The sequence below is a fragment of the Zingiber officinale genome, chromosome 4B (genome assembly GCF_018446385.1).
Source record: "Zingiber officinale cultivar Zhangliang chromosome 4B, Zo_v1.1, whole genome shotgun sequence".
NCBI classification, from domain to species: Eukaryota; Viridiplantae; Streptophyta; class Magnoliopsida; order Zingiberales; family Zingiberaceae; genus Zingiber; species Zingiber officinale.
In genome coordinates this window covers 15,274,863-15,298,154 of record NC_055993.1, presented here as the reverse complement: position 1 = coordinate 15,298,154, position 23,292 = coordinate 15,274,863, and the positions used below count along the sequence as shown (strand labels likewise).

The 23,292-nt window shown below is 41.9% G+C and overlaps 1 protein-coding gene across 1 annotated transcript; it reads right to left on the bottom strand.

Annotated features, from left to right (window-relative positions):
• Positions 1 to 541: 541 nt before the first annotated feature.
• Positions 542 to 2,128, bottom strand: LOC121974775 (protein ALP1-like). Its single transcript, XM_042525998.1, has one exon. The coding sequence runs from the start codon at positions 2,082 to 2,084 to the stop codon at positions 873 to 875; it is 1,212 nt and encodes a 403-aa protein (XP_042381932.1). The 5' UTR covers positions 2,085 to 2,128; the 3' UTR covers positions 542 to 872.
• Positions 2,129 to 23,292: the final 21,164 nt, after the last annotated feature.

Below are 23,292 nucleotides of genomic sequence, written 5' to 3'. Positions count from 1 at the left end.
GCACCAAATCTCCTCTTCTATCAATAATATATATAAAAAAAAAATGAGAATTGTGACCAAATAAAATCATTGAATGATTAAATTACAATGCAAGAGGAAAAATAAGACATCCAACCAATTGACAATTGATAAGCTTGAAATGGACCTTGTTCAATTGAACAGATCTATCATTTAAAAGATAAATAGATAGCTAAATAATGAATAGATAAAAAAAAATCTACCATTTGAATTAATGGGTAAAATGATTCATCTTTTTATTTATTTATTCTTTCATACTTATTCATCTGAAAAGATAAGTCAGATAATTAAATTTGATTAAAATTCATTAACATTATTTAGTAACTCATATCCTCTCTTCATTCATATCCCCTCAACTTGTCTTTTATATAATAATTTATAATTGATAATTGATAACTCATAAAATTAAAAGTAGTTTGTAGATGATTCTTTTTGATTAACTTTAATAATAAAATAAATTGAAAAAAAAAAAGAATTTATAGACAGCGAATAAAATTCAAGAGACTAAAATTTTAATTATAAATTAATTTAATGGAAAAATAATAAATCCATTTATCCTTTTTGAATTAAGTCTGTAATTAATTTATAATTACAGACTTAAGTACAAATTTTCGATAGGAAAATGTCAGCACAAAAATTCTTTATCAGAAAACATTCACAATTTTTCCCTGCTGACTACATTAAGAATGATCTTCACAATTAGGGGAAAGAAGAAGAAGAAGAAATCAAGAAGCAGTGAAATCAGATAAATACCATTGAAAAGAATGGAGACGAGAACTGAATACCAATTTCCATAGCACACTCCTTTCCTCCTCGAGCAGCGAGAATCATGTGGCACTGATTTGATCAGAGCCTCAGGCTGCTCTTGCGCTAAGAGCCAACGTGCTCCGCAGTGTCGAAGCTCTGCTCTCAATGGCAAAATCCTCTAATCCAGAATCTTTACCAGCGCGTTCTAAATCAGCATGGCATTTGTTGTCTATATCGGAGAGCGTCGAGAAATCATCTCTCATTAGCAGCACATTGTGAAGGATCGCACAGGTGCCAACGCATGCCACAGCCATTTTAGCATTCTCCTCTTCTGATAAAGAACTTAGCACACCCCAATTCTTCATGCTTTGGACAACCCGAATGGCAGGTTGGAGCATCGACCTGTGCCTAGCGTTGAAGTTCTCGTCACAGGAACCATGAGCCGGATCACTGAACGGAATCATCAACCAAGGCAATAGAGGGTAGCAGCCATCGGCGACCAAGTACTGTGTTGCTCTGAGTAGCTTCCCCTCTTGCACATCTTTGTAAAGCGACGAGGACTTGAGAACCATGAAATTGGTCTGGTCGCCGCGGAATCCAGCAGCGAAGTGCGTGATCCTGAAAGAAGAATCGGCCACAATCTGCGCTGCAATGGCGGAATCGCCAAATGCCTCGAAACGGGCGCAGGCCAAGGCGCCACAGCAGTCGGGGAGGCCACCGCCGGTAGCCTGGAAACCAGCAGAAACGGGATCGAGTTCAGACGCTGAGGGAAACGTGATCCAGAAGCGGAAATTGGTGCAGAGGACGCGACAGAGGTGCTTGGTACAGAATCGCGCGGTGGACGCGGGCACCCCGAAGCGGGCGGCGAGTTCAGGGTAGGGAGCGCCCGAGGCAAGGCGAGAGAGAGCGATGGCGAGACGGGTGGGCCCGGAGAGGCGTAGGGAAGACCCGGCGGGGTCGCGGCAGTCGAGCAGGGGGTCGAGGAGGCCGCAGAGCCACTCGAAGGTGGTGGATTTCATGCGGAAACAAAGAAGGGAGTGGTCGGGGTCTCGCCGGCGGAGGGCAATGGCGGCGTGCGGCTCCGAGTCTTGCTGGTAGCGCTTGCGCTTGCGGGGGCGGCAGGGGGAGGCGGCGGCGATGAGGGAGACGGAGGAGAGGAGGTGGAGGGAAAGGGAGAGGAGGGACGATTGGGGTGCGGAGGGAGAAAAGGGGGTGGAAGACGAAGGTCGCGGGTGGGCGAAGGGGAAGAGGGGGAGAAGCAGAAGAGGGATTTGGGACACGAGGAAGGAAACTAGGGCAGCTACCTCCTTTGGGTCCATCTCTTCTGATTGGGCTGGTTCGGGGGCTTCGGCTCTCTGGCCTTCAAAAGGGGGCAGAGATGGGTAGAATTTTTATAAATGTCTTCCGTCCTACATCAATTAGCATAAATACTCACTCAAAACACGAGCCTGTTTAGTAAATAGACAATAAAGGCGAGCCCCTGCGCTCTGGGCGAAGAAAGCGGTCTTCTATTCTCCTTTCCTTTCCTTTCATTTCCTTTCTCCTCCCGATCTCCCTCTCGGATGAATTTCCTTCTCCTAATGCTATAAAAATTAAGAGAGAAAAATAAAAATCCCTTCTCTCGATGGAATTTCCTTCTCCTAATGCTAGAAAAATCAAAAGGAAAAAAAAAATAAAAAAGGAGATAGAATGATCTTTTTACCCTCGGTTTGGATGGAGTGAGGGAAGGTTCATCAACGGAAGGGGAAGGGGAAGAAGAAGAAAGGGAAAGGGAGGGAAAGTAAAGTATTTAACTTCTCCTTATTTGGAAGGGAAGAAGGTTCATTAATGTAACATGTGTTACTTTATTTGGGAGAAAAGGAAGGAACTGAAGGTTAAATAGATAAAGTTATAAAAATATCCTTACTTTTTAAATTAGAAAATTTTCATAATATTAATATTTATTTTATAAATATAAATTAGATATTTTTATAATAAAATTAATTTTTTATATTATCATTTAAATTAGCTATTTTTTAATAAAAAATTATTTTTTTTATACTATTTATAACAAAATAATGAATTATCGATAATTAAGTAATTAAATGAGAAATAATGAAAATAATGATTTTAGAAACTTTAAATAAAAAAATTTGAAAGATAACGCTGATAACAAGAATTCCTATTCTTTAAAAACTTATTAAATTTTAATGGAAAAATTAAAAAATAATAGATATCCTCTTAAATTTTAACGACAAAAATAATTTCTCCTTTCAATTCAGTTAGAAGACGTGTCGGATCCCCTCCTCTAATAATCTGATAGTAAGCGAGCTGTGAAGAAGACGAGAAAATTGAACTCCGGCGACATAGCAAAATTAGAAATTTGAACATTTCTTAAACTATTAAGAACAGGGATAAAATTGAAATATTTTTTTTTTATTTTCCCTTCCCCTTCCTTACACCCCAATTCGGGGTGTAACAAAATCTTTCTTTTCATGGGTAACAAAGGTTAAAGTTTACCCTTCCTTATCTTTCCTTCTCTTTCCTCACTCCTTCCCAAACGAGGTTCAAAATTTCCCTTCCCCTTATTTCCCCTTCCTTCCCCTTCCCTCATCTCCTCCCAAACAGACCATTAAGGGAATCAACCTCCAATAATCAAATGAAATTGATTAACTAAAAAGAAAATTACTTGTCATTCAAAATTATATAACATCTCTTTAAATAGAGAGACCTAAATTACCTTTTCAAAGAAAAGGTATAAAATAAAAATATATTTTCAAAAGAAAAAGTCTTATTAAAATTTATCTTAGAAAAATAAAAGGTCCAAAACTTATTTTAGAAAAAGAAATAAAGTTAAAGGACTTATTTGAATAGATTCATTAAAAGATCCTATCATTCCACCGTCATTCAAAACAATATTGTCCTCAAAGTTATTTATCAATAAACTATGAAAATTTTTCTTAATTAAATGGTATCATATAATTCCTATGTTGCACCATCGCTAGATAAATTATCACACTGAATTAATAGCTCAATCGTCGCTTGATTGTTCTTCTTCACAAGTCTCCTTTCTAAAATAGCATAAGGTTGAAATTTAACTTCACCATATGAATTCACTTCAAGAAGGTGCTATTGAGGAGTAAATTTGTCGCCTAATTTCTTCTTTAAACAAGACACATGAAATACATGGTGTATTTTAGAATCTTGTGAAAGCTCTAAGTGATAAGCAACAGGTCCAATATGCTCTATTACTTTATAAGAGCCATAAAATTTTGTTGACAACTTCATAGAGGTTGAAGGACGAATTGAAATTTGTTTGTATGGTTGAAGTCTTAGAAAAACCCAATCTCCTATTGAAAATTCTCTTTCCGAAAGACACTTGTCAGCCAGTTATGCTTCATTCTTGCTTGTTCATTGCATAAGTTGTTTTTCAAAAGTTGCAATATTTGGTCCCTTGTGCGTAAGTTTTGGTCAACTTGATGCACATTTGTTGATCCATGTGTGTACGAGCTAACTGAGGGTGATACACATCTATAAACAACCTTAAATGGGATAATCTTAGTAGCTGAGTGGTAGATCGTATTGTACCACCATTTTGTCCATGGAAGCCAACGAACTCATTCCTTGGGTCTATCACCAGTTAAGTAACATAAATAATTCTCTAAACATTGATTAACCACCTCTGTTTGTCCATCAGATTATGGATGGTAGGATGTGCTAAAATTAAATTTAGTGCCTTGCAATTGGAATAATTCTCTCCAAAATTTACTTGTGAAACCAGATCCCTATCAATGACAATAGATCTTGATAGACCATGTAGTTTGATTATATGGTCAACAAATGCTTGAGCAACATAAGCAACTATATAAGGATGCGATAATGAACACAAATGGGCATATTTTGTGAGACGATCAACGACCACCATGATAATAGTTTATCCTTGTGAAGTGGGTAGCCCATCTACGAAATCTATGGAAATGTCGGTCCATATTTGTTCAAGTATGGGAAGGGATTGAAGAAGACTTAGTATTGCTACATTTTCTCCTTTATTTCTTTGACATACATCACATTCAGCAACAAAGTTTTTGGTGTCTTTCTTCATTCCCTTCCAATATAAATCTCTTGAAATCCGTTTATACGTGCGTCAGAAGCCAGAATGCCTTGCAATTGGTGAATAATGAAATTCTTTCAATATTACTTCTTTTTCAATTGAGTTTGTTGGAAGGAAGATTTTGTTTTTGTATCGTAAAATTTCCCCATCCCAATAATAGTGCGGCTCTGACGATGAATTTTGTAATATATTTTGGATGAGAGCCTGTGAAGCTGAATTTTCCTTTTGCTCTCTTTTTATTTTGTCCAAGTTTTTGCAAGTTACTAAAGATATAGCAGCGAACTCTATTTGATTAGGAAGGTGAGATAAAGCATCAACTACTATACTTTCCATTCCCTTCTTGTAAACAATTTCATAATCATATCTTAAGAGTCTCTTGATCCATTTTTGTTGATCCATATTTAAGATACGTTCATCCAAGATGAACTTAAGACTCTGATGGTCAGTTCGTATTTGAAAGCGTCGACCAAGAAGATAGGGTCTCTATTTTGTAATGGCATGTATGATAGCCAACATTTCCTTGTCATAAATTGGCATCTGTTGATGTAGAGGAGATAATGCTTTGCTAGTAAAAGTTAATGATTATCCTTCTTGCATAAGTACTGTTTCGATTCCAACTCTAGATGCATTAGCTTCAATGACAAATTGCTTATTGAAATTAGGCAGTGCAAGAACTAGTGTTGTCATCATAGCCTCCTTTAAATTTTGAAATGCCTTTTCTGTATTAGGACACCATCTAAATGCATCTTTCTTTAACAAAGCTATTAGTGGAGCACTAATCTTTCCATAATTTTTTACAAATTTACGATAATAACCTGTGAAACCTAGAAAACCACATAATGCCTTGATATTTTTTAGGGTGTGTCACTCCTCCATAACTAGCACCTTTAATGGATTAGTAGCTACTCCTTTTTCACTTACAATATGACCAAGGTATTCCACCTTAGTTGTCTCAAAGCTGCACTTAGATATTTTCACAAAAAGAGAATGCTCACGCAAAAGAATAAGTACTTTATAAAGGTGAGACAAATGATCTTCGAATGATGAACTATAAACAAGGATGTCATCAAAGAAAATCAAAACAAACTTATGGAGGTAAGGCCTGAATATATCGTTCATCAAACTTTGGAATGTAGAAGGTGTAGGACCGTTGGGTCGGCTAGAAGGGGGGTTGAATAGCCTGAAAAAAATAAACAGAAAAGACCCTTCTCGAACTTTCAACAGAACACTTGCATAAAGTAAATTAGCAGTAAATAAAAAGCAGAAAGAAGAGGCTCACAATTTGACTTGGTTACAACCAAGGAGGTTGTTAATCCAAGGAATGAACGTGCACTAAAATATCTCCTTCAGGCGGAGAAGCCTCTTACAGCAATGAAAGCACAAAAGACAGAAGCTAAACTAGAACAGAAGCGCACAAGTGTTTGGAATGTAAATTTCTGAGTTGATTAAAAGCTTCTGGACCAAGACTAATTTATAGCCTTGGTCGGGGCGCCTGGAAGAGTTCCGGGCGCCCTGGGGGGGGATAAATTTTATCCCCCAACGTTCAGATCGAGTTTTGACTCGATCTGGTCAAAATACTGGGTCCGGGTGCCCGGAAGGGTTCCGAGCGCCCCGGGCTGCTCCGGGCGCCCCGGACTGTTCCGGGCGCCCCGGACTGTTCCGGGCGCCCCGGACTGTTCCGAGCGCCCCAGAGCCCAAAGTCAACCAACATTGACATTTTCATCCGGGGGCCACTGCTCCGGTTTGGTTCGGCTCGGTTCAGGTCTTCTACTCCGGATCCGCTTGCTTGGGTGATCTCTGTCATCCGGAAAAGGGCTCACCCGAACCCAACTTCCGGTCTTCTCGAGCGTGCTTCCCTCCGGCTTCTCGTCCCTCGGAATTGCCGCGTGTTTCCTTCTCGTCCGCCAGCGTACTCATCCGCAGTTTTCATCCCTCGGTCGTCGACCTTCTCGCTAGCTGCGTCTCTTGCTCCCCGAGCAATCTTCCGCTCCGGCTTTCGTCCCTCGGAACCACCGCGCGCTTCCTTCTCGTCCGCCGGTGTACTCTTCCGCAGCGCCTCGTCCCTCGGACGCACAGCGTGCCGTCCTTCTCGCTAGCTGCGTTTTCCGCTCGACTACCTATGTTCCTAAGCTCCTGCACACTTAAACACAAGGTTAAATACACAGGACCTAACTTAACTTGTTGATCACACCAAAACAACCTTGGGGTTCCAACAATCTCCCCCTTTTTGGTGTGATCAACCCAAGTTAAGCTAGGGTTAAAATAGACATAAAATAGAATTAAGTAAATTAACTTAATTTGCAATTTAAGTGCAAAAAGATAGAAAAAAAATTAAAATCTATCTACCTCCCCCTAGACTTATACTTTCCTTTCTCCCCCTTTGATCACAAAAAAATGGGGTTCCAAGAAAACAATCTAAGGGTTTAAAAACATAGAAAAAATATTTCAAAAAAAAATTCAAGGTTTTTAAGAAATTGGAAATTTTTTCTAAGTTATTTAAGCTGAGATTTCTAGTTTCAGGAAAAAGGTTTTTAACTTTAGGAGGAAATGATTTTTGAGAATTTTTCTAAGTGAGAAAAATAAAAGCAATCCTAACTTAAATTTTTGAGAATTTTTAAGCACACAAAAAAAACTTAGGGGAAAAAAAATTTCTAAGTAAGTAAATTTCTGAAATAAAATGTTTTGAATAACCTTTTTAAAGCACTAATTAATTCTTGTATTAATGCTTTATTAGTAAGTTAATTAAACATTTATTTCAATATTTTGGCTTCCAGGTCGTGGCGAGGCACTAGCCTTCTTGGTTATTGGAGCAACAACCACTTCCTTGACAAAGCCTCATAAGGAAATTCTTTGTTTAATTTTCTCACTTAAAGCGCTAATTTTTACAATTTAGTTTAGACATGATTTAGGAACCCAATATAGGTTCCACCCTACTGGATTAATTAAAAAGCTTTTAGGGACATATTTTCTTGAAATATTCCTAATTTGTACCGGGTGATATTTAAAGTATCAATTTAAATTATTAAATCTTCTAAAATTGGTTTTAGATGAACATGCATAGTTTTTCAAGTTATCTACTTGAATTTTCAAATCATCATTTTCAAATTTCAATTTGTCATTTGCTATTTTTAATTTATCTAATTTTTCTAAGGGACAAGACTTAGCTAGAATTACTTTTAAATTTTTATTTTCACTTTCTAATTTGCAGCAATCTTTTGTTAAAAGTTTAACGAACTTAAACATTTTATCGGGAGGAAGATATTGTACCTGACTTACCTTGTCGATCTCGTTGTCCGTTTCTCCCCCTGAGCTGCTACTTTCTTCCGACGTGTCTCCCCCTTCATCGATGCTCTCGATGCTCATTTCAGAAGAGCCTGAATCGCAGTCGTCGTCTTGATGACTCGCCATCAGTGCGAGTCCAGAAAATGCTTCGACTTCGGATTCGGACGAGGTATCATCCCACGTCGCCTTTAGGGCCTTTCGTTTTTGGATAGGCTTCTTACCCTTTTCCTTGTCTTTGTTCTTCAACTTGGGGCAGTTGTCCTTGACATGCCCTTCTTCGTCGCAATGGTAGCAGCGGATAGTTCTTTTCTTTCTACCCTGTGGATGGTTAGTTTTTCTAGAATTGTATAATTTCTTAAATCGTCTTACCATCATTACCATTTCCTCGTCGTCGAGAGAAGATTCTGATTCAGGTTCGTCTCTCGAAGCTTTGAGGGCGACGTTGTTCTTTGGCTCCCTCATTCCTGCATATCTTGACTCATGCACTTCAAATGTTGAAAAAAATTCTTCTAATGAAATTTTTTCTAAGTCCTTCGAAATGTAAAAAGCATCTACTAGTGATGCCCATTTTGAATTTCTAGGGAAGGAATTTAAAGCGTACCTGAGCGAATCTCGGTTACTTACCTCTTCTCCGAGATTCGAAAGTCCGGAGATGAACTCCTGTATCCTCGAGTGTAGATGTGCATTGTTTCACCTTCTTCAAGACGGAGGTTAGTGAGCTGGTTGCGAAGTAAGTCCCGTCTCGCAAGCTTGGCTTCGGATGTTCCTTCGTGTAATTCAAGGAACTTCTCCCAAAGCTCCTTTGCCGAGTTGTAGGTGCCGACACGGTTGACTTCTTGTGGCGGAAGTACAGTTAGCAGATGGAATTCTGCTTTCTTGTTTGCCACGTACTCAGCCTGCTCTTTCTTTGTCCATTGATTTTTCGCTTTGCCCTCGGGAGCTTCAAAATCGTGTTCCATTGTTAGTAATAAATCAAAATCGGTACCGAAAAATACCTCCATGTGCTTTTTCCAGCTTGCAAAGTCCCCCTCGAATTTTGGTGGGTGGATGTTAGATCCGACCATCTCGTTGCTTCGTTTGGCGGTTAGTCCTCCTGAAGCATCTAGGCTCTGATACCACTTGTAGGACCGTTGGGCCGGCTAGAAGGGGGGTTGAATAGCCTGAAAAAAATAAACAGAAAAGACCCTTCTCGAACTTTCAACAGAACACTTGCATAAAGTAAATTAGCAGTAAATAAAAAGCAGAAAGAAGAGACTCACAATTTGACTTGGTTACAACCAAGGAGGTTGTTAATCCAAGGAATGAACGTGCACTAAAATATCTCCTTCAGGCGGAGAAGCCTCTTACAGCAGTGAAAGCACAAAAGACAGAAGCTAAACTAGAACAGAAGCGCACAAGTGTTTGGAATGTAAATTTCTGAGTTGATTAAAAGCTTCTTGACCAAGACTATATTTATAGCCTTGGTCGGGGTGCCTGGAAGAGTTCCGGGCGCCCTGGGGGGGGATAAATTTTATCCCCCAACGTTCAGATCGAGTTTTGACTCGATCTGGTCAAAATACTGGGTCCGGGCGCCCGGAAGGGTTCCGGGCGCCCCGGAGCCCAAAGTCAACCAATGTTGACTTTTTCATCCGGGGACCACTGCTCCGGTTTGGTTCGGCTCGGTCCGGGTCTTCTACTCCGAATTCGCTTTTTTGGGTGATCTCTGCCATCCGGAAAAGGGCTCACTCGAACCCAACTTCCGGTCTTCTCGAGCGTGCTTCCCTCCGGCTTCTCGTCCCTCGGAATTGCCGCGTGTTTCCTTCTCGTCCGCCAGCGTACTCATCCGCAGTCTTCGTCCCTCGGTCGTCGACCTTCTCGCTAGCTGCGTCTCTTGCTCCCTGAGCAATCTTCCGCTCCGGCTTTCGTCCCTCGGAACCACCGCGCACTTCCTTCTCGTCCGCCGGTGTACTCTTCCGCAGCGCCTCGTCCCTCGGACGCACAGCGTGCCGTCCTTCTTGCTAGCTGCGTTTTTCGCTCGACTACTGCACACTTAAACACAAGGTTAAATACACAAGACCTAACTTAACTTATTGATCACACCAAAATAACCTTGGGGTTCCAACAGAAGGTGCATTAGTTAAACTGAAAGACATGACTAAAAAGTCATAATGACCATTATGAGTTCGAAAGGCTGTTTTTGGAATGTCTGGCTGATAGATCCTTATCTGATGAAAGCTTGAGTGAAGATCCAACTTTGAGAAGAATGAGAAACCTCCTAATTCATCAATGACAGGAATGGGGTACTTGTCTTTCACTATAATTTTATTGAGTGTTCAGTAATCTACACACATTCGTCAACTTCCGTTTTTCTTTCACACAAGCAGTACTAGAGAAGAATATGAACTTACACTTGGACGAACGATACCAACTTGAAGCATCTCTTGTACAATATTCTCAATTACCTCCTTCTATTTGTAAGGGTTGCGATAAGGCATAACATTTGCTAGTGCACTCCCTGGTATTAGAGGTATATGATGATCATGTGAACGTGATGAAGGAAGTGTCTTTGGCTCAACAAATATCATAGAAAATTATGAAAGAAGTGCCTCTAATTCTTGAGGGATATATGATGTACCTTTAGGATCCTTTTTAATGGAGAGTTGCATGAGAAAAATGGAGCAATCTTTCTTTAATAACCTCTCCACTTGATAACTACTGATTGATGTGATAATATCTTGTCTATTGCCTCTGATGCAAACGTCTTTTCCTTGATCTTGGAAGCACATTGTTAGTTGAGAGAAATTCTATATTGTGTCTCCTAATGTTTTTAACCATTGCGCTCCAAGTACAACATCACAAAGAGATACGTGATTAATTCATAATTTGGTAAGAAAATTTTAATACTATCGTACTTTCCTGAACTTGTAAGTGATCTTCCATCCACCACCTTAACATCAAATGTAGATGCTTGCTCTATTTTTTATTAAGCCTTCTTGCCAAGGTTGAGTCTAGAAAACTGTTGGTGCTTCCTAAATCTTTAAGTATCATTACTGGTTATTTTTTAATGAATCCTTTTACCTTCATCGTTTGCGGAGTTTATAGTCCTTCTAAGGCATGAAATGATATTGCTATAGAGTCATGTTGTATTTCATTGATATTCTTGTGTTTCACCTTCATCGAAATCATCTTCTTCCTCAGAGTTCTCTATTGGTTCAATCATCAGTATCCTCTTTTGCTTGCATTGATGACCATGGTGTCACTTTTCATCGTAATGCCAGCATAATCCCTTTGTCATTCTTTCCTTGATTTCTTCTTTTGTCAATCTATGAGGTGTTGAATAATGTGATGTGTTTTTACGAATTACCTTATTATTTCTTCTTCCTTCCTCATTGATCTTCTCTTCTTGTAGTTGTGCAAAGGATAAGGCAACCTTCATGGTGCGGGGTTGATTCATTTTTACTTCTCGTCGCATATCAATGCGAAGTCCTTCAATAAAAGTGCCCAGTAATTGCTTTTCTGACCAATCACAAGTTTGATTAGAGAGTCGCTCGAATCATCCTTGGTACTCTACTACGGTTGTAGTCTGTCAAATTTTGACCAATTCTCCATCAACACATTCTCATAACCAGAGGGACCAAATCGATTCACTACAAGAAAAAAGCTGATAGACAACGCTTTAAAAGTATTGTTAATGTTGCTGAAAAAACGTTGTTAAAAGCACTGTTGTTAAAAGTCTGCTCAAAGACAACGCTTTAAAAGCGTTGTCGTTTATAGCAAAGACAACGCTTTAAAAGCGTTGTCGTTTTTTACAAAGACAACGCATAAAAAGCGTTGTCTTTTTTAAAGACAATGCATAAAAAAATGTTGTCTTTTTTTAGTAAAGATAATAATTTCACAATGCATAAAAAAAGCGTTGTCTTTTTTGTCAAAAGACAAGAGGTTTTAAACTATTGTCTTTTAATATCAAAGACAAATAAAAGATAAATGACAATGAATCTACTTCAATCAATAATATATATTGAATAAACAACCAAGATAAATATACAAATTGTCTTCCTTACACTTCTATAACAAACATAATTACTCGCATACAAAGAAATTTTAATTAGGAGACACTCAAAACTACTCCTATCGACTATATCTTATTGCATGAACTTAAAGGATCTTGATAAATGCTACTTATCCTCTTGACTTGAATGTTCTTTACTCATTGGCTTTAACCATCTTCTCGCTTAAATCCCAAAGCCTTCTTATAGTTCTTCATCGAAATACTTCCTAGTCGCACTCCTGAGGTTCAGATGCAATGCCACATAGCATGTAGTTGTTGGTCCTGTAATCATCCATACCCGAGCTATTTAGCTAGAGTTTTTGAATACCTCCATTCACCTTAAAAATATCTGAAAAGACACTGCATGTGAAATTTCCACAATCTCAACATTTAATGAAAGACAACAAGAATAACATCATAATAACTTGTGTGCTTGAATTAAAGTTGATTGTAAAATCATGAGTTTAAGATTTGATATGAAACATTGATACTAGTTGAAATAATTTAATAATGTATGTTTCACTGTAAGTTTAAAGAATGAGGTAATCAACAACTAAAAATCTTATTAAGCAAAACTATAGACAATTAAGGGTCAGGTGTCGATCATCTTTTATGAAATAATGTATGTTCACTGTAAGCTTAATAATGTATGACCATTGTAAGCTTAAAGAATTAATCACTCAACAACTAAGATTCTAATAAAGAAAAAGGTAGACAACTATGATGTAAGATCAGTCATCGTCATGAAATAATGCATGTACACTGTATTGAAGAAGTATGACAATGAGTTCTAATCCTTAGACAGGATGTTTTTGGTAAATTGAGGTTCGATAAACAAATAAGAACAACTAAGTGAATGTACTTTAAATGAAACCTAACAATTAACTACGATCATGATGAATGGATGATATGAAACAAACCAAGTTGCAGCAAGATTATCTAATTAACAAATATAACCAACCTACAATTCAACATAAATGAAATTGCAAGCAATTAAACTAAAACATTACAAAATTGAATGAATCTAATGTAACAAACATTTCTTCAAACATTAAACATGCAGGAAACAAATGAGGCAAAATGCATTGCAAGGATTTCATCAGCAAGGTAAGTAGTAAAGCAATCAGATTTCATGTGGTGATATTTTGGCATCTGATACTTCTCTGCATTTTGAATCAGTAGCTCCTTGTAAAAGACTCATAAAAGAGGCTCTCTATTCAAGAAATCCTGACACATCCTTGGATCGTGCAAAATGATGATCCTTCAGATAAGTTGCAAATTTAGTACAATGATAGAACGTTGATTCATGGAATGAAATTCACAGGAAATAAAAAAACTGTTCTAGCCAATGAAATGAAGGAAATTAGAATAAGTATACTTGTGATTGATAAAAGGGATAGTTTTGAGGAACTTATTGGTTCTCATTTGAAGGAGATGAAATACAAGGAAAATGAAGCAGTGTAGTTAGAAAGAACTAAATAAATCATCAATATTAATCATGTTTAAATTTCAAGGGAAAATTGTATGAAAAGTAGCATAATTCTGTGAAGCTCAAAATAAAAAGAAAGACAGCTAATCCTTAGACAAGATGTTTTTGGTAAATTGAGGTTCAATAAACAAATAAGAACAACTAAGTGAATGTACTTTAAATGAAACCTAACAATTAACTATGATCATGATGAATGGATGATATGAAACAAACCAAGTTGCAGTAAGATTATCTAATTAACAAGCATAACCAACCTATAATCCAACATAAATGATATTGCAAGCAATTAAACTAAAATATTGCAAAATTGAATGAATCTTATGTAGCAAACATTTCTTCAAACACTTAACATGCAGGAAATAAATGAGCCAAAATGCATGCAATCAAAAGAGGAAATGACAACTCCATTACAATTCAAGACTTAAAAGTAAAGAACCAACAAGTCACACAAGGAATCGAACCAATGCTATCCAAATCTTGAAGGTTATTGTTGGAAGTTTCAGATGGAACTGATCTGAGGAGCTTGGAAGGCCTAAACTGAGAGACGGTTGTTGTCCGATTCTCGGAAGAAGAGCTATGGAGGAGAGATGATCAGAGATGGAATGCGAGTGTGATCCGGATGGAGTGGGTTGAGTTGTGCTGGTGACGAAGAAGCTGCGTGGGATGGCCGGATGAAGCTTCTTCGGCAAGAGATCTGCCGACGAAGAGGTTGTCGATTGATGAAGTCGGCTGTAGCACTGCTTTGGATCGGGAGAAATCTACAGCATGAAGAGATGATGGCTCCTGAATCCGGAAGCTAGATTTTATGTTCAGTGGGAGAGGGATTCGGTAGAGTATCATTAGACGGAGAGGAGTTCGCCGGAGAGGGGTTCGCTGGAGAGGGGTTCACCGGAGAGGGCGTGAGTTGAGATGAGGAGACAAGTATGTAAGCGTGAGAGGGATTTGGGAGGAGAAGACTATGCGTGAGTGGGGTTTGGTAAGAGAGATTCGGGAGAAAGGTGGGTGCCAAAGTGAAACTTAGGGGTTTTCTACTCCTTAGTTGTATCCAACGGTTCAGATCATCCCAAATTTAAATGAGGGCTTGACAATAGACAATATTTTTTAAAAATCGTTGTCGTAGACACTAAAAAATTGCTAATAGACAACGTTTTTCAAAAAGCATTGTCTTTGACCCACAAAAATAACTAATATACAATGATTTTTAAAAAAATGTTGTCTATTAGTAAGACAATAAAGGAATAAACAACGCTTTTCACTAAAAACGTTGTTAAAAAAAAAGACAACGTTTTTTAAAAAAAGCATTGTCTTTTAAGTGTTATAAAATCCCAATTTTCTTGTAATGATTGATGAGTTCTTTTTTGAATTCCTCCCATTTTGGAGGCTCATGGCATGCTTCAAGCCAGTCATACCATTGGATGACATCGCCTTCAAGGTTTATAGATGCTAGTTCTACCTTTGCATTGTCCGATGTGCTGTGGAAGCGAAAATATTTTTCAGCCCTTGAAATCTATCGAATCGGATCGTTGTTCTCCCAACGAGGAAATTCCACCTTCATACGTGGAAGGTTGTGCTCTCGGTCTTCATTTAAGTTTGCTCTATGGTCATATTATTGTTGTCGTCGAGACTAATTTATTCCCCTTTTGATTAATATGCTTGAGCTGGAATCTGCCTCTAAACGATCCTTCAATTCTTGTACTATTGTGACCAATGATGTCATAGTTTTTTTGAGTTTATCCATCCTTATCTCACGCTTAGCTTCAAATTCCAGAGCCCATTGGGCATCAGGATGAGATCCTCCGATCGTCATGTCAGAGTGAATTTTCTTCTCTTGAAGTCGGGTTAAGACCATGCGCTTGTGGGTGGATGTGGGCTTAGGGTGTTGAAGTTGCTGCATGATACTATAGGGCAATGATGAAGTGAACGTACTTTAATACCAAGTTGATAGGAATCCGGGGGCCTATCACATGAAAAAATTGAAAAAGAAAAATGAAAATGGGGATAGGGTGATCACTTCGAGGGGATCAACCTCCAATAATCAAATGAAATTCATTAACTAAAAGGGAAATTACTTGTCCTCCAAAATTACATAACATCTCTTTAAATAGAGACTTAAACTACCTTTTCAAAAGAAAAGGTATAAAAGAAAAATAAAATAAAAATACATTTTTAAGAGAAAATGTCTTATTAAAACTTATCTTAGAAAAACAAAAGGTCTAAAACTTATTTTAGAAAAAGAAATAAAGTTAAAAGACTTATTTGAATAGATCCATTAAAGGATCCTATCACTGATATAAAGATTGATGGCTTCGCACTGATGTGTGGATGCCAAAAGGGGTGAAATCTTATATGTATATGGGGAGAGATCTAGGGTTCCCGTGTTCCATACTCTTGCCTGCGCTTATTCGATGAAATGAGTTTCATGGTAAGATGATTTCTTCTTCTTCTTTTTCTTTGAAAGGATACTATGAATTAAAAAAAATCTGTCTTGTTCACTACCCTTTCTATGCCGGTGGATCTCATCAAACTACTCCTTGGGAACATTGGATTAACGGGTGTTCTTTCTTTTTTCACAAAAGCAGCGTCGGTGTCCGATCATCGAAGGCTGGAGGGTGTCCCGGTTGAGATCCTGGAGGCTTCACAGGACTCTAAAGAGAGCGGCATCAAAAGCTATTAGAGGGTCACCGACGAAAGGGAATTCTAACATTGTTAATATTTTATTAAAAATAGAATTATATTTTAATTCTTGCCCTATGTTTGTTATCTTAAAAACGATGATGTAACTTTTGTTAGGAAGGGATTGCTAGCCTGTACGTCTGCTTGTGCAGATGTCCGGAAGTGAGTCAGGCATCCGAATTCACTCGATCTCCCACAGAATGGTGCATGGACGATAAAACTGTTGGTCAAGATAGGCCGAGAGGAGGGGAGGTGAACTGGCAAAAAAAAAAACCTTCATTGACTTTTAACTCGAATTAAAAGAAAATAGAATAAACGAACAATAAAAAAAACGAGGTCAAAAGAGTTACTTGGTTACAACTGGGGAGGTTATTAATCCAAGGCAAGTAAACGCATTAAAGATCTCTTTCTTTGAAGGTGAAGAAACTTCTTACACTCGTTGGAAGCTTAGAAAGTAGCTTGAAAATGAATACAGAGGTTGTTATATATTTCTTAGGTCCAGGGGTCTTTTTATAGTTCTTGAAAAATTTAATCCGTGGCTTAAAGGCGCCAAAGGATAAATCTTTATCCTTTGGCAACAACTAAAATTAGCCTGGTTGAAGGCGCCTCCCATAGGGCTGGAAGGCGCCTTCATACTGTTCATCGAAGGCGCCTCCAGCCATGGAAGGTGCCTTCTACAGTGAAAGTGCGGGAGCGCCTTCAATTCACTTTGAAGGCGCCTCCAACAGTAATTCCAACCTCCATTCACTCTTCTACTACTCTGATTGCCTGGGTGATCGCGACCATCCGAAATATAACTCACCCGAACATAATTTCCATCCTTCTTCCTCGAGCAGGCTTTTTCTCCTGCTTCTCGTCCTTCGGACCGCCGCGGGCGTCCTTCTCATCCGTCATTGTATTCTTCCACAGCTCCTCATCTCTTAGACACACTGAGCCGGTCGGCTCTCTCCCTTGCCGTCCTTCTCGCTAGCCGTGTCTTCCGCTCGACTTCCTGTGCTCCTAAGCTCCTGCACACACCTAACCTGACTTAGTCGATCACATCAAAACTACTTAGGGTACCAACAAAAACTCCCCTTTGTTCTGAATGGTTTAAATCAAAAACGTTAGTTTTACTATTTTTTAAAGCATAAATTCTATAATCATACTATTTTTACATTCATATGTAATTTTTTTTAATAATTTAAGTATTCATGTTCCATAAACATTTTTCGCCCAGTTAAATTGGAAAGTACCGATGGATCCTAATGAATGATCATAAGTTTTCCGATGTCTTCATTCAATTTTCACTGGTCACTATGCCCTCCCAATTGTTCCTAATGCTCATTTTACTGCAAAGCATGAATGAAGAAAGGAAAGGAAGGTGAAGGAATACAAATAAAAATAAATAAATAAAGAAAATTGGAAAGGAAATGAATCCTTCCGGAGGGGAAACCGCCGGAAGGAAGAAATCAGGAGATGATGTATCTCACCGCATTCTCTTAACCCTCGCCATGAACCGCCATGATGTTAAACTCCTCCTCCTCTGCCTTCGTGGACATGTATCTATTGTATCCGTATTGATTTAGGAGGAAAACTGACCGACACCTCCATGGATGAAGCATCTTAGTTGCTACTAGAATAAGAAACTGAAGCAACAAAGGGAAAAGACGTTAATTGGCTCCAATTGTGCCTGGCCACCACCCCATCATTGACAACACTCGAGGGGATAACAAGTACTCTACATACGCTGGCAATGACAACTTCGTTTGCTCGACGACGGCTTGTGCCCGCCATCTTCATCGACGATTATCAAGCCTCCCAATACGATCAGCCACATAAGAGTGGGTAATCTAGTGAGAAGCCCAATCAAAAGACTAATTGTGCTTGTTCTTAGATCCGGTGGGGAAGCCGTGGGGTCGGCAACCACAATTTGGGGAATCGGATACTCTGCCCTCGCTGTGGCTGTTGCATGCGACGACATTGACATTGTGCATATAGGGGGGTTAACAGAGAGTGATCAATGTTAAGGTTGAGATTGTGGAAGTGGAGTGAGGGGGAGGAGGAAGGGGAAGTGTAGAAAATATGTTCTAAATATATGATAGACGAATTAATTAAATGCGGTAAAAATTTATAGCGATCTCCCGCAGATCTGCAATTGGCAATAACAAAATTTGCTGTCGGAAGAGCGATCACAAGATCGGAAAGCCCTCCGCAATTCCACAAACCAAATCCCGCCGCCTTGGATGTTCTCCTCTTACTCTCGTCTCCAACCCCCCTGAGCCTTGGATGGATCCCCTTTATATAGGGAAATACACTAGGGGCATAATGAACTTTTCCATTATGTGTAGTGGGGAACATGGGCCACGTTCCCCACTATCCCCATTTCCAACATCTCCCACTCGTCCAAGGTAAGTCACTAAGACTAGTTCATTCAGGTAAGTCACAAAGACTTATGATCCTGTCCGAATCACCGAACCAAAGGACGCTGGGCACGTGTCGCTCTCCTAGTCGATGGCGTAGGCCTCCAAAGCTCCGGCGAACCTGCACAGAAGTCGGGCCGGGAAGGGGTTCCCGGCGGCGACCCTCCGACGCTCAAGTCAGGCGAAGCTCAATAGAGAGAAAGGGGCTCCTAAACTAGTAGCGTGCGTACCTCCGGCGAAGTAAGAGGGCCTTTATATAGGGCACCGAAGAAGTGGGTGTACGCCTAACGAGATGTACACGTGTCCATGGCCCATACCCCCGTAAGGGCTTGTCAGTGAGCTTCCCTGACCCATACTGCTACAGTCCAAGCATGTCCTCGATGGGACAGCGAAATCTCCTTTCATAAGATTTGGAGCATGGCTTGCGTGTGAAACATACCTGCTGTCAGAAAAAGACGTCCCTTGACCTTTTCCCCTTTGCTCCAGATCTGTCGTCCGGTCGGCCAGCTCCTTCAACATCCGGCCGGACGTATGCGGTGATTTACTTGGGGAGATTCTCCATCACGTACTTTGTGGAGACCATTAGCAGTATGTTACCTTATGACATTGGCCGAGCGTGCAGTCCGCTCGTCCCTGCGATCTTTCCCCCTGAGCGCCAGAACCCTGACTTCCTGCAGGGCGCCTTTAACCATTAGCCCGACACCGGCCGGACGGCCGTCCGGTCGGACGTTCGGACCTCCCATCTCCAGACGGGCATCCTTCCACTTTGACTCCCACGTGACGTTGACCTCACCGAACGGGGTCCCCTGTTCTTACCACCGGATCACTTGCCTCTCCTTCAAGTCTAGTCGAAGGAGGCGAATTGTCCGACTGACTGGACTGCGAATCTAGCCGGGCAGCTCCTCCGTGCTAGTATCCTCCGATCGGCCTACCGCAGAGATGGCCTTGAACAAATCAACAATGACATTCACCGGATCTCCTCGCGTTTTGCGCCAATCTTCGACATTAAGGTTGAGCATGCTTTCATTAAATGCTCCGAATGGTAGAATGCCACGTGGCGCAATGCCATCAGCCTACGGCGGCGGCGGCATGGTATTTTGATGCGATCGAAGCGATTCGAAATGGACGGCAAGATGCACGCTTTGATTCCCGTGACCTGGATCCAACGGTGGAGGCCGGCCGGCCTCCGCCCTATAAAGCCTTCGTTTCCTTCTCTCCCTCATTTGCTTCCGCGATCTCGACCACTGCCTCCAGTGCTTTGGAGCTCCGGCGATCTTGTTTCTACTCTCCGACGCTCTCCGGCGCCTTTTTCGTGATCCCTTTCCTCGCAGTAAGATTTTATATCTTTCCTTCCTCATTTCCGGTGTTTCCTCCGCATTTTTTCCTCAGTTTCGACCCTTGAAACCTCCTTTCCTTTGCTGTCGTTTTTCTCCTGCCTTTTTGCCTTTTGATTCCTTCTGATCGGCCAATGGCTAGTTCTTCAAATCCCGAAGACCAGTCGCTCGGCCCATGGTACACAACCATGCAGTCCCGATTCGAACAGCGGGACTTTGATATTTTGACAGACAATTTCGAAATCCCAGAGGATTTCAAAATTCGTTTAGTCGGTCCTTCCGCTCGACCCCATAGGCCGCCGCGCGGAGCTTTCTGTGTCTTCCGAGACCAGTTTACCGCCGGTCTTCGCTTCCCTGTACATCCTTTCATCATAGATGTCTGTAATTTTTTCGGTGTGCCGCTCGGCAGTCTAGTACCCAATACCTTCCGTCTCCTTTGCGGTGTTGTCGTTTTGTTTAAGATTCACAACATCCCCCTCCGACCGGAGGTCTTCTTTTATTTCTATTACCCCAAGCAAGCCGAGCCGGGCACCTTCCTGTTCCAAGCTCGACCCGGCTTGGTCTTTTTCAACAAACTCCCTTCTTTCAATAAACATTGGAAGGATTATTTTTTCTACATCCGCATGCCCGATCAGGCCACCTTCCCGACAAAGTGGCAAGTCAGCTTGCCCCCTACTCCCGAGCTGAAGAAGTTCAAGACCCGACCGGACTACCTCCACGCTGCAAACATACTAGCCGGTCTGCGACTCGACATCAATAAGCTCCTTCATGAAGGAGTGATGTATATCTTCGGTCTGAGTCCTATACGGACTCCTCTTCCGGCCAGCTTCGGTAAGAACTTTACTTGGACATTTGCTTTGATCGCTAACTGATTTCCTTTCTTTCTTTTGCAGCGGACATCGTCATGGATTCAGTGATGGCCAGCGTTTTGAAGAGAAAGGCGGCCGCTCTGGAAGCCGCGGCGGCCAGAGAAATGGAAGCTTTGGGTATCCATCCGGTCGGATCCCACGAAGGTGAGAGCGGGACTCAGGCTGAGTCGGCCGCTCAGGCCTTTCAACAAAATGTGGCCAGCGGAGCCACCCCTCCCCAAGAACGAACTGCACCCGAGGAAGGTTCCGCTCGGGAGGAGGAGCAGCCTCTACAAAAGAGGCGCCGAGTGGAGACTCCTCTGCGCTCGGCCACGTCAATGGTCCAACCGTCCGAGCGAGCAACCGCCGCCGCTCGAGGCAAGGCGCCAGAGGTCGAAGCCATTTCATCCGACCGGACTCCTTCTGAATGGGACGAGCCGGAAGCCCCCATTGAGGCTATTCCGGTCAGCACCCGCCCACCCGCTCGGCACTCGGTCAAGAGCTCAACTATCCATTCGCAGTTTTCTGCGCCGGCTTCTGATCTCGGTCGGATAATCCCTGGTCACGGCCGCACAGTACGGGTCGCCCTTCATCTCCCGACTGAAGAATTGCTGCCAGAAGCCGACCGGCCAACCGCGCCCGAGCATACCATCACCTTGAAAGGGCCGCTGGCCGAGATGTGGGCCGATGCTCGGGCGCGCATTGCAATGATCCCCCTCCGGAACTTGGCTAATAGCCATATGCAGGAGTCCACGGGGGTAAGTTTTCTTTTATTAAGCTTCACTTGCATTTTTCCGCTCGGCCTTTGACAATTTCGCCTTTTTGCATCAGCGATGGGTGGAAGAGATAGCCGTCTCCAACCGCCTGGCTATGGTGGACGAGGAGCTGAGGCAACTGAAGGCGGCAGGCGGTCCGTCCGGCTCTCAGGGCCCGTCTTACTCCGAGCTGCAAAAGGAGCTGAAGAAAGCTCAAGATCTGTTGGCGGCCGAGCAGAAGAAAACGGCCGATCAGGCCCACGCCCTGGCCGAGTCCGAGCGACAAGTCAAGTCGCTCACCCGAAAAAATACGGCCATCTCCGATTTGGAGAAAAAGAACGTGGAGGCTCGGGGCCTGGAGCTTAAGGTAAAAGAGCTGATGGAGCAGCTCGACAGAGAGAAGGTGGGCCGCTCGGCCGACGCGGCAAAGCTTCAGAGTCTGAATGAGGCCCTCACTGGCTCCCAGGCGGCCTTCAAAGAATATCAAGATGCCGAGCCGAGTCGAGTTGCTGCCTTAAGACAGGGCTACATCCGCTCGCCTGAATTCTCGGAGAAAATCTGCGAGCGGATGTACACAGCCTTCGACTTGGCTATGACCGCGACCACCAACTATCTGAAGTCCAAGGGTCTTCTTCCAGAGTCCACTACCATTCCGGCCGGCGATCAAGTGGCGCTCCTGGAAAGCATTCCCAAGACCCTTTACGATTACATAGAGTAACTTTTGTAATTCGGCCACTCGGCTAGATATGATCCCTTTTGTACTTAGGCTGCCCGGCCTAAAGTTTTAATTTGAATGCAGTGTTTTCCTTTTGCACGCTGTCCTTTTAAGTTAGCATGTGTGTCGTCCACTCGCCTATTATCACTCTTCTGGCATTCGAAAGGGAGTGTAGCGAAGTACTTGGAGTTACCTTTCCGCTCGGCTATTTATTTCGAGTGTGTAACCTTCCGCTTAGGTAGCAGAGATCGCTCACTAGAAGCCGACAAGTACCTTTGTGCTCTGAGCCGAGCAGGACGTGGAGTCGGTTTTATCGATATTGAAGGCGAGTTTCCGGAGGAATTGCATCCTTCTTATTGGCCTCACCCACACGACGATCTTCCAATCGGGTGTTTATAGACGTCGGCTCGTCTCTCGATATTTAACGTCGGAGCTCAACGGCCTTCCGCTCGGAGGGTTTATAGACGCCGGCTCGTCTCTCGATATTTAACGTCGGAGCTCGACGGTCTTCCGCTCGGAGGGTTTATAGACGCCGGCTCGTCTCTCGATATTTAACGTCGGAGCTCGACGGCCTTCCGCTCGGAGGGTTTATAGACGCCGGCTCGTCTCGTTAACGTCGGAGCTCGACGACCTTTCACTCGGAGGGTTTATAGACGCCTGCTCGTCTCTACTTTAACTCTGCGGCCTTCCGCTCGGAGGGTTTATAGACGCCGGCTCGTCTCGATATTTAACGTCGGAGCTCGGCGGCCTTCGCTTCGGAGGGTTTATAGACGCCGGCTTGTCTCTCGATATTTAACGTCGAGCTCGACGGTCTTCCGCTCGGGGTTTAGACGCCGGCTCGTCTCGATATTTAACGTCGAGCTCGGCGGCCTTCCGCTCGGAGGGTTTATAGAGCGTCGGCTCGCTCTCGATATT

Excerpts from the sequence above, each read along its gene's own strand:
- LOC121974775 (XM_042525998.1), bottom strand. The coding sequence starts at position 2,084 with ATGGACCCAAAGGAGGTAGCTGCCCTAGTTTCCTTCCTCGTGTCCCAA.